The sequence below is a fragment of the Mandrillus leucophaeus genome, unplaced genomic scaffold, assembly GCF_000951045.1.
Source record: "Mandrillus leucophaeus isolate KB7577 unplaced genomic scaffold, Mleu.le_1.0 Scaffold490, whole genome shotgun sequence".
Lineage (NCBI taxonomy): Eukaryota > Metazoa > Chordata > Mammalia > Primates > Cercopithecidae > Mandrillus > Mandrillus leucophaeus.
Window position 1 is genome coordinate 2498686 of NW_012105254.1, and position 12561 is coordinate 2511246.

Genomic DNA, 12561 nt, shown 5'->3' on the forward strand with positions numbered 1-12561 from the left:
CAGGAGATTGAGACCATCCTGGCTAACACAGTGAAACCCCATCTCTACTAAAAATACAAAAAATTAGCCAGGCGTGGTGGCATGCGCCTGTAGTCCCAGCTACTCAGGAGGCTGAGGCAGGATAATCGCGGGAGGCAGAGGTTGCAGTGAGCTGAGATTGCACCACTGCACTCCAGTCTGGGCGACAGAGCGAGACTCCGTCTCAAAAATAAATATTTACCTTAGAGTGGAGCATTTCAAATGACCTCTTTGGTACCAACACTGAGATTGCAAAGAGAATGGGCAGAAGTTGCATCCCACGTACAATTAGAGTTAGAGCCCTTTAGACAAGCTGACCTCTGTTGCTGAATTAAGGTTTCCTCACAGACCAATGAACACCATAGTCAAGCAAGCTCCCCTGATACGGGGTGCAGAGAAATACCAATCCAGCATTATTTTTGAGCACTCTTTTGCCAGCTCACTCCATTAAAACATAGCGAAGGGGTTTATAAACTGTTGTGGTATATGTATCACGAAACATCCTACATGACAAAATTAGGGGCCAGGAGTGGACCACGTGGGTAACGGGTGTTAAATATGAATTAGTTGAAGATAAAGACATGGTTCATTGCTCCCAGGGGATCTCAGTAAAGCACACTTAATAAAATGCTCCTCTGTATCACAGTTAAAAATGTTACTCAACTCTAAATGAGATTTTTTTTTTTTTAACTCCCAGACCTCTCTTTTATTGCCAAATCCCTGAGTAAGTGGAAAATCAGTGGAGTTCTATCATTTGTTTCCATGACATTTGTTGACCTAAATCTTTGATGGAGGAGAAACCTTTAGTATTATGCTGGGCCTGGCTCTTGCTAGCTTGCAGGAGCTGATTGTGTGCCTTCCCTGGCCTCACATTAGTAGGTTGAAATTGGCCACAGTGGGAGTATTTACACCACAGATATTGGCACACACTTACAAATCAGGTTAGTTCTCCCCGTTACTCCTGAAAGCCAACTGATAAACATTATCCAGCACACTACTTCCTCTGGGACAGAAGTTGTTAATCTTTTTACTGCCATGGACCTTTTTGACATCTGCCAAGCCCCCTGCCTCCTTAAATAATGTTTTTAAAGTCAGTGCAGTTATGAAAATGTTAAAAGAACAGGTTTAGGATATAGCTATATGTGTGCTTCTTTAATGACATTTGACATGACATGATCTAGTAGCAGGCCTGCTCTAAATTTTAAAGTAATAATTAACATAAACTGTATTTTGAGATATCTATAAAACCATAAAGTGATATGAAAATATCTATGATTTCTGCTGCAGACACAGTCATCAGCCCAGCTTATACTACTGTGGCTTGTTGGCTACATTCACGATTGAAGGAAAAGATACGTTTCAATTTAGGTGTTAGTGAAAGGAAACATGTAATTTGTCTCCTATCCAAGTCCACCCATGCCCTGAATTGTATCCATGGACCCCTTGGGAGGACATTGACTCCACGTTAAGAACTCCTGCTCTGTTAGAATCCTATTTCATGTTTGCAAGCATCAGAATGAACTCTGCTGCCTCATATTGATTATTTCCAAAGTGGAGATGGGAAGGACTTCTGTAGAAAATATAGTTGTTTGGACTCCAACCAATATGTCCAAAATTCACAAATTATGTTTCTGTTTGCATAATAATTGCTAAGCTATTGTTTTCATTTAAATAAGCATTTCTTTATTGATTATTCAGCTCCAACTTGTCACATGAATGCCCTTATTTACATCCCAAAAGGGCATGCAGGGATATCTCCCAAGACATTTTATGGGCTACTCACTCAATTTGAAATATTCTTTCTCTTGCCCATTAACATATCGGGGTTTTTCCCAACTGAAAGACCTAGTCCAAATCTCACCCCCTCTCTACAGCCTTCTGTGGTTCACTTTGGCCTCTCCAATCTGCAGCCTCCTCTTGCAGAACTACTCTTGCAATCTTCAAGTCACTACATTCTTCTGCTCCTAGTGAGAATCATGTTAGACTTTTCTCTCTACCACTGTGGCCAAATCCTTTAGATTTCTTTTTCAACTCCACCTGTCAAATTCATCCCTATCTTTCTGTTGCCACTTTCTCAATTCAGACTGTAATTCATCTTCACTTAGTTACAGCAAACTCCTAACAGGTCATCCTAACTTCAGTCTTGTCCCCTCCAATTCACTCCACATTCTGCCATCAGAGTTATTTCTCCAAGACACAGATCTGGTAATTTCACACACACACACACACACCCCTCAAGGGCTGTCAATTTTATATGGATAAACATGGGTTTAAAGGCTTTCCCTGATCTGGAGACAGCTTATATTTCCATCGTTCTTCCCAAAAGACTGTTCCAGGAATGGTAGAATTTTCACCACAATATTTTCTCTTGGCTAGAATGCCCTTTTCCCCAGATTTGCCTCTTGTGGTTTAATCCTACAGAGCTCTGTTCAAGTCTTACCTCCTGCACGATAAATATCTGTGGTCCCTAGACCTGCCACAAGCCCCCATCACCCCTATTCTCTTATTGAACTTTGCTTACAAATTTATCGTTGCCTTTAAGAGACGCTTTCATTTGTATTATTTTATTTGTAAACCTCAGTATAAAAGGGATGGAAATTTATCTATCCTGAATATTCCCACAACATTTAGAACAGGGTCTTATTCAGAGTTCAATAGCTGTTACTCAATAGCTATCCAACTTACTTATTTTTCAGTTGAATTATTCTCTGATTATTTTGTGTGTATAGATGTAGTTTGCTCCAATGGGATTTTGAATTATTTCTATGAAAGGAATCTACTTTGCATGTCTCTGTATTGTCCCATAGTACTAGACCATTGTAGGTACTCAATTAATACTTGTGGAAATGAATGAATTATGGCATTTGATACTTTTTCTAACTATTCTTAATTCTTACAAAGTTTATAATTTACCTAAGTAAACATGAGCACATAATGCCAAGGACTTTGCTTATCCATTAAAGTGTAAATGGAAACACAACCCAGGATTCATCTCCTTGTCCTTTTTCAAAATTGAAAACAAACTAGTTTCAGGCTTTAATAATAGCAAATATAATTAACCAAGAGATTTAAGGAAATTACTAAGTCTGTTATTTCTCAAATTAAAATAAATATTGTGGTGTTATATAGTTAACCAAATAAGTAACCATATAACAAATGTACTATAATGGGTATTAAATTAGTGGGTCATTGCTTTTGTAGGGCCCGATGATGCACAACAAAAAATAGAACCTCATCACACAGCAGTGCTTGGAGAAGGTGACAGTGTCCAGGTGGAGAACAAGGTAAGTATGTTCTTTTCCTTTAACTTTCTTAACATGTACTTTCTACTGGTTTCCAAGAAAATGCCTAAATGTTGTGGATAACTGAAAGTTTTTCTCTCTTCCTTGGAGAAGAAATTATATCAGAAGTTTATCGTGTCTTTTCATTAATTTCTGCTATTTCTATGGGTTTATTTTAAAGTTTTATCTGTATTGATTCTTTATCTTCAGAAATCATATAAAGCCCCTATTGTTTACCCCTGGAAATTTGAATCTAGAAACAACACATCTTTGTTGTCTCTTAATTTTCTTTATTTATGCCATTGATTTATTTTGTTTTTAGCATAAGTGAAAATAGATCAGCCCTATAGAAGTAGAAATATAGATCTACATGCATACTCACATAGAGCCCTTTGAAAAGAATCCCAACTTTGGCCGGGTGTGGTGGCTCACGCCTGTAATCCCAGCACTTTGGGAGGCTGAGGCGTGTGATCACGAGGTCAGGAGATCGAGACCATCCTGGCTAACACAGTGAAACCCCGTCTCTACTAAAAATAAAAAAAATTAGGCAGGCGTGGTGGCGGGCACCTGTAGTCCCAGCTACTCGGGAGGCTGAGGCAGGAGAATGGCGTGAACCTGGGAGGTGGAGGTTGCAGTGAGCCGAGATTGTGCCACTGCACTCCAGCCTGGGCGGCAGAGCAAGACTCTGTCTCAAAGAAAAAAAAAAAGAAAAAAAAAAAAGAATCCCCACTTTGAACTGAGAGGAAGATATTATGCATTTCATAGTGTTTTTGTGATGAATCCCTGCTCTTTAAGTAAAGTTTCTGATATTTTAGGAGTTTTCGGAGGTTTTTATTCCCAAGTTTCCAAGTTTCTTTCTCATGTCTATGTCATGCCCTTGAGTAATTCAGTCACCATGTTGTGAGTCTGTTTAGTCAATCTGACTGCTTTATGTCATTCTTATAAAGAGGATTGAGGAGAAAATTGTGCAAAAGCTCCTGAAAAAAACAAACTTTGAAAACTATTTCAGTGTGCGGATGTCTAGTGCCGAGGCAGTCTGACTGACTTCTGGCCCTCTGACCCTGCCTGTTGTTATAGAACACAGTGGATTTGAGGAGTTATTAGATCTTAGCCCACTTTTCTGGCAGCAATCTACTGCTGCTTTAATCATCTATAGCACCACCATGAACTGTGAGATCAACAGAAGAAAAACCTCATGAGCCCTAGAAAAATGCATATGTCAGGGTCAGTGCCCTTTAATATTAGACTGAGCCGTATGAAACTGCCACTTTTGACCTATAAAAATGTCTATTTTCTATCTTTCAATCCAATATAGGAAAGAGGCATGAAAGCTACACATAGGCCAGAACCTACTGATATCAGTTGTTTGTAACATTATCTGGTTTAACTTGGCAACCTCAGTTCTTCCTATAATACACAGAGAGCACATTGCAGATGAGTTGGAAGCTAAAACAGAACACCAGAAAGAAGTGATGAAGTGAGTCAGAAGAACAGGTGCAGCCAACATAGAAAAGAGTCAGCTGAAACCGTCAATTCACTGGCAAGCAGCACTCCTGGCGCCAGTGGCATCATTCTGCGATGTGCAGTTCTGTAATTGTTGCTGTGTATAAGCATAGCCTGAGCCATCAAAACCTTAGAAAGATTTCTATGAAAAAAATTGATATTAAAAAATCAGCACTTAAAGGCGGCACGTGTCACTTATATCCACACAATGGTAGAAGGTCCCCTTTAGATTACAGCAGAAAAGAGATTCTGAAAGTTTCAATCTTGGCTTTACTACTTATTAGCTGTTGTGACTTTGGACACATTTGTAAAGCCCTCTGAGCTTCAGTTTCTTTGTCTGCAAAATTAAAATAATACTACCAACTGCAAGTGATTGTTAGAAAGAATATTTGAAATTACATACAAGTCTACTGCAGATTGAGCATGGGGGTCAGTAAATTATGTCCAATAGGCCAAATCCAAGCCTTTTTCATAAGGTTATATTGGACCACAGTCACACCCATTCATTTCCATATTGTCTATAGATGCTTTTATCCAATAATAGTGGAATTGAGTAGTTGCGACAAAGCCTAAAACTCTCTGGCCCTTTGCAGAAAACACTTGGTTTACTATGTTGTAAATGCTCAATAATGGTAACTGGAAAGTTTATGAATCCAAATATCTAATTTGATAGTCATACCACATACATGTTACCTAATAAGGATTTATACAGTATACTTGAAGGCTTAGGGAACATAACAGTTTCTACAGGTAGAAAAAGGCTCCAAGATACCCTGACTCACTCAAGCTCCAAGCCAGTGTTATCCTCACTTGGACCTAGCATTAGCCTGAGGATTTGATAAAGAAGGAAGATGTGACTGCCTAGTGCTGTGCCAATCCTATTTCCACTAAAGTGTGGTCAAGAATGAGAAGCTGATTTTTTGCCTGGCTTTTTTCTGGCTCTGTTCTTCCTGCGCTTTTACTACTCTTCCTTTCTGTGTTCTCCACCATCACACCCATTTGACTACTGGTTGACCAGTAGTATGGGCAGTATCTCCTATAGTGGCCAATCTCCAGGACAGAAGAGGAGGACAAGGAAGGGATGATGCAAAAGACCACAGCTTCTTTCTGCTCCAGGTTTCCCTGTTCCATCTTAGAACTTTTTCAGAGTTCTTAGAGACCGGAATCAACTCCAGACTACTCTGGACATTTAATCCTGGGCTGGTACCAGTCATCCCAGAATAGCTTCTGTTTCAAGGGCTAAGGCTTCCTGTGCTGCTTTGACCTACTGATGGTACTCTGGACTTTCTCTTAAGATGATGGTTGCCCTGATGGCTCCACGATCAGGAGTACAAGAGTTTGATATGAAAGGCTCCATCTCACCCTTAGGCTTATGTTTATAGTGGTATCCTACTGAGAAGGTCTTAAGCCTCATGGATTAGCAAGCTCACCCGTAGTGGACCAAGGAAGATAATCAATACCTCATTGGCTGTCATCAAAGCCATACTTCAGAGTAACAGTGCTTTTTAACTGGCACTATCCATGGAAAACTTATCAATATAATAAAGATTAACATTTGACTATATATAGCATTTGATTAAAATAAACATTGAAAGACAGAAATAAAACAAAACATCTTATTAAAACTAGAGACAACTTTTTTGCTTGTTTATGTGTAAAAGTTCATGATGAAATAAACCACTAAATTTTTAAGCTGATAACAGTTAATTGTTTGATCTTTTCATTGGCCCAAGAAGTATAAACAATGAAGTCTGGTAGGAGCAAATGCCTGCAATAAGTCACACTAAAGCACAGTTTCTTTCTGGTAATTTTTTTCAGGTAATATATCACTATAATCAATGTTATTGATGCAAAAACATGCCCTTCGATCAGCAGTCCCCAACCTTTTTGGCATCAGGGACCAGTTTCATGGAAGACGATTTTTCCTCAGACAGGATTGGCTGGGAATGGTTTGGGGATGCTTCAAGCGCATTACATGTATTGTGCACTTTATTTCTATTATTATTACATTGCAATATATAATGAAATAATTCTATAACTCACCATAAGGTAGAATCAGTAGAAGCTCTGAATTTGTTTTCTTGCAACTAGATGGTCCCATCCGGGGGTGATGGGAGACAGTGACAGATCATTAGGCATTAGATTCTCATAAAGAGTTTGCAACCTAGATCCCTCACATGTGCAGTTCACAAGAGGGTTTGTGCTCCTATGAGAATCCAGCATCACTGCTGATCTGACAGGAGGCAGAGCTCAGGTGGTAATTCAAGCAATGAGGAGTGGCTGTACATACAGATGAAGCTTCACTACCTCACCTGCCACTCATCTGTTGTGCAGCCCAATTCCTAACAGACCACCCATTGGTACTGGTCCATGGCCTGGGGGTTGGGGACCCCTGCCTTAGATTCATACTCAGAGTCCTACTGCCATCTTGAGCTTTATATTTATAGTTGATGAAACAAACTGAGTAGATACTAATAGTTTAGAAGTTATCAGCACATTAAGTGAACCATAAAACTTTCATCTGGGCTTTGATCATTTATTGTTGGTATCAGTGGAACTCGAGACATATCTTTTTTTTTTTTTTTTTTTTGAGACGGAGTCTTGCTCTGTCGCCCAGGCTGGAGTCTGTCTCTTATACACATCTAGATGTGTATAAGAGACAGGATTACAAGCTTGAGCCACCGCGCTCAGCTGGAACTCGAGACATATCTTGGCAAAAATACTTACGGAATAACAAGAGCAATTCAAAAAAGTAAATTATTAAGTAAACCCAGAAGAGCCTAACTCTGTACCAGAAACTCTGAGAAGGTGCATCAAAGCAAAAGACATAGTCTGGGCACCAAAAGATGGTGAATGTTAGTTGGGGTGAAGTAGTAAGTGGACCTCTACTACTTTTGTATGGGTTTTTAAAATCAAATCCCATAAAGGCATTAATTTAGAGCCATGCAAGGACTTGGGTTTTAAATAGGTCTTTAATTCTCTTGGCTTTTGCATGATTTTCATCATTTGACACCATAGACAAGGTCATCATAAACAGGGACTTTTCAAGATAACGGCAACTGAGACTTTCAGCCACATCACTGTATTTTCTGGAATATCTGGAAAGATTATTAGATTTCACCAAAGAAGGTGAGTTCAGGAAAGAAAATGTCATCTAGGTTCATGTTTGCATATTTTGATAGCTAGTTGGGTTATGGATAAGTAAAGTGATGGTACATAAATAAATATAGGCCTTGAAATGGTTAAACAGAGACTTTTTTAAATGTAAAGAAGTGATCAAAACATCATAACTGAGTGGATGTATTAAATGTCCCAGCCCTGGGATTGTGGGGAGTAAATCAAGACTTTTGAAGAAACCATTCTACCCTACAGTCCCATTTATTTTTTAAGTTGAAGGCAGGAAAGGGAAACAAATTTCAGACATGTGAAATACGGTAGTTTTTATTAAATACATGGAAGATTAAGGAATTAATTATTAATTTTTATTGAATTCAGTAATAAATCTTCTGGAACTAGTAACATCATAATAATTTCTAATTAAAGAGCTTTGCATTAGTAGAAGTATGATATAGTATAATATTGACTTACATATTTAGAAATATGCTATATTATTAGAATTGGGGTGAAGTTTCAAAAATTTTGAAGGCTTCATTTTAAAGTGCATAGTCATTTTGGCTTTGTTTATTGTTTTATTCTGAATAAGGTAAACCTAAAAGAAGGCTGAAAAGAAATATATAATGTTCATTTATCTATTAGTGAGTAACTACGCTAAAATTTAGTGGCTTAAAATAACAATCATTTATTATCTCTCCATGTGGTGGGGAGTTCTGCCAGTTTCTCTGGAGTCACTCATGTGGCTGGCAGGCTGGGAGCTGGGCTCTGCTGAGGCTGTTGTTTAGAGGTGCCTCAGTTCTGCTCTAGGCGGCCCCTCCATTTGGCTAGCTTGGGATTCCTCGCGATAGGGCAGTCACAAGACAGCTTCCCAGAGAGGGAGCATTTGCATATGGGAGGAGCTATGGAAATAAAGATAGAAAAGCAGAAGCTGGGGAATGGGAAAAGTCACCAACCTGTTAATCTGGAATGCCAAGCATATCCAGGCGCTAAAATGAGGCCACAAAAGAAGTCTAGTGGAGAAGTCTGTAGTTCTGCAGCCTAGTGTCTAGGGATGGGGCTGCAGCCGCTCTTAGCAGAATTAGCAGTCAGGAAGAAGAGCTGGACATGGCATGCAGGACGATGAGGACAAGCTAAGGTCTAGCAGCACCTCTGACTCTACCTGTTATAACTAACCGCCACGTTGTCTCAATTAAGTTTCCAGGGCACAGAACACCACATATATCTAAGTATATATATAATTCACTTCTGACAGAACTACAGTTCTCCTTAATTTCAAATCAAACACCCATTTCTAATAAATAAAATTACTGAAAAGTGTATGTGTGTATATATATATATGTGATATATGTATGATTTTGATAAAGATAGGACTCTTATAATTATAACCTGTGAATTACTTAATATACTTAGTTTTATATAATGAAATGCTCTAATGATTGTTAAACCGGAAATGCATTTGATTATAAAACAATTCCCCAAACACGAACTTTAGAAAATATTTATTTTATGTTTCTTTTTAACTTTTAAAATTAGCAAATTTTTGTAGCAATTTAAAAAAATACAAAAAGCATAAAGAAGAAAATAAAATTTGCTTTAATTCCCATTATTCAGAAATAATAAATGCTAACGTTTTGGTATTTTTAAACCATGGTATATACATGCCATTTTGTGATATTTACAAAACTTACAATACATTATGAACATTATGAACAATACATTACACACTTAAATATTTGTTGAGAAATGAATGAGAAAATGAATTTTAATGGCCACATGATAGTTTTTCTTATAAACATATAATTATTTAACCAACCCCTCGTTTTTGGAGAAATGTTTTCAATTTCTGCTGTGATAAATAGTGCTACAATAGTGAAATTCCCTTACACTATATTGCTAAAACTGTCATTACTGGATTGGAGGACATTAACAATATTGGGGGTTTTGAGTCATATTGTCAAATTGCTCTCTGGAAGGATTACTGCACCAATTGAAAATCTCCCAAACGATATATGAAGGTGTATTTTTCCCTGTATCCATACTAGCACTGGATATTGTGGTTAATACTTTTTCCAGTTTCAGAAAAAAAATCGAATCCTTAATTCTAAGCAAAAACTTTTAGAGACTTTAACGTAATAGGACCCTTTTGGAGGGAAATTTGCTTGAGCAGATATCCCTTGGATGCTCTGTTTTTATAAGGTTCCATTTAGTGCAATATTTCTGGGGTATATTTTACATTAATAGTAATAATTTTCAAAAGTAATAACATCTTATTTTGGATTTGCATAATGAATCTTCCCTTTTAAAAATTATATGGCTACTGAGAAATCATAAATCCCATGATAAGCCAGTTTAATCACATAGTTTGTCATGAAGATATTTCCAGTTAAAGAAATCTTAATTTAAATTCTCCTTCTTAAATTTGAGAATGTTAATATTTTGGTGGCCTGGACTTATTCTTGAGTTCTACTTGCTAGTAAACAACTTAAGAAATAAACATTTCCATATTGAGTGTTGCACAGAAAATATTTTTGAAAATTATATTCAGAATTAGGAACATCGCCCATTTGGCTAGCATGTCAATTTCAAATTATTCACAATTTGACCTTCGAAAATGCCTGTTTATTGTTTGATGTTTTCTTTGTTAACTTTAGGATCCCAAGAGAAGCCACTTTGTCTTAATTGCTGGGGAGCCGTTAAGAGAACCAGTTGTCCAACACGGTAAGACCAAAATGACGATGATTTTCTTGGTTGATTTTCTTTTTCTTTGAAAACAGTGTACATGTATAGTATTGTTGGGAAGAATAGCTGGATTTTTTTTTGTCCTGTCTCTCCATCTACAAATCTGAGGATTGTTTAATTTTTCTGTCATCAGAGGGAAATATATACATGATGTTTATTCATCTGTTTTTTTAAAAAGAAACATTTCTTAAATACCTGGTTTTTTTTTTGTTTTTGTTTTTGTTTTTTTTTTTTTTTTTGAGACGGAGTCTTGCTCTGTGCCCCAGGCTGGAGTGCAGTAGCGCGATCTTGGCTCACTGCAAGTTCCGCCCCCCAGGTTGACGCCGTCTCCTGCCTCAGCCTCCCGAGTAGCTGGGACTATAGGCGCCCGCCACCTCGCCCGGCTAATTTTCTTGTATTTTTAGTAGAAACGGGGTTTCACCGTGTTAGCCAGGATGGTCTCGATCTCCTGACCTCGTGATCCGCCCGTCTCAGCCTCCCAAAGTGCTGGGATTACAGGCTTGAGCCACCGCGCCCGGCTTAAATACCTGTTATGTGTAGGATATTGAGTTTGGAACTGTAGGAAGAACAAAAATCGTATTTTTGTATTATGTTATAGGGAATTTTAATTTGAAAAAAGATTCTACAGTCTATTGGGAACTTTAACATCCTTTTTATCTTTATCAAAAATAAAGGTGATTTCAATACTGTCCTGTAGTCTATTGCATTTTTAGTAAAAAAAAATATGAAACTCTTAGGAATAGTATTTTTAAGAAAATAGTTATTTTTTGTTTATTTAAGAACATGAGTAGCAGAAATAGTACTGTACTAAGAGGCAGAAAATCCTGACTTAAGTACCCATAACAATTACTTCAACTCTTTGGGTGTTGACTTCTTAATATCATTGCTGTTTGATTAAATGAAGGAACATCTAAAAGCAATTAAAACACATTTTATTATTTAGATAAATGCTTACAAAACATATATTCACTTCACCAATTATTAAATTCAACATACATTAAAATCCCGTTGCATTTCCCTGCCTTGCATGAATTCCCAGATACACACAATGATTGCAGATAACCACCAGCTGCTCATAAATTTAAAGAACACAGATTGCTTTAAAAATATTCTTTTTTGTTCTACTAACTACTTCAGGGGGAACATTAAATTGTACCCTGCCTCGGCCTGTAGCATTTGACAACCATTTTGTATGCATCTGATTTCCATTCCAAAGGTTTGTGGTTCTTATTTCCTTTTCTCTCAGCTGAACAGCACTGCAATATTATAGTTTGTTTTTCTGGAAAAAGCCTTCAGACAAACTGAGTAGGGTCATAATCTTTATTCCTAGTAACTAACATTTAGGTGGGAAAAAGATGTGTGAGATGGAAGTCTTATTTTAGGCAATCTCCTCAGTACCAATAATGAAAAACAAGAGTCTAACTGAATTAGGTGACAGATCAAAGGAGTGGGACTGCTCAAAGCCATCCTACACTGGGGTCATGAGGATCCTCTCCCAGTGGCTTGGAATACAGGGACACTAGGTATCCCTGCACATACAAACTCAGAGTAATCATACAAAATAAATATGTCCCTTGAAAGCTCAGTTACTGAGAAGCAAAGCGTTTTGTTTTTGTTTTTTAACTTTTAAAAACTCAGACATTTAAGTTTTTCTTTTACTTATGTGTGTTTAAAGGCAGCCACAACCATCTTTTGACTGGGAACTTGTACAAATCTCATGAGTTAGCTAAGACCCTTTCTCCTCTTATCATCGTGTGTTCTTAATTATTCGTCCACAGATTAAGCACAGGAAGTCATAGAATGTTAGGATAGAAAATACGCTTAGCCATGATGTAGTCATGCCTCTTTTATAGATGAGGAAAATAAAATCCAGATATTTTATTTATTTACTTAACAGATACTTACA

General features: G+C 37.4%; 1 protein-coding gene across 2 annotated transcripts in view; it reads left to right on the forward strand.

The window, feature by feature from the left end:
* Positions 1 to 12561, forward strand: part of PIR (pirin (iron-binding nuclear protein)) — a 115732-nt gene that overhangs the window by 99437 nt on the left and 3734 nt on the right. For both annotated transcript variants that reach the window (XM_011995536.1, XM_011995535.1), the window contains exons 8-9: positions 3220 to 3302; positions 10568 to 10634. In XM_011995536.1, coding sequence (XP_011850926.1) covers positions 3220 to 3302; positions 10568 to 10634 — 150 coding nt within the window. The remainder of the gene's footprint in view (positions 1 to 3219; positions 3303 to 10567; positions 10635 to 12561) is intronic.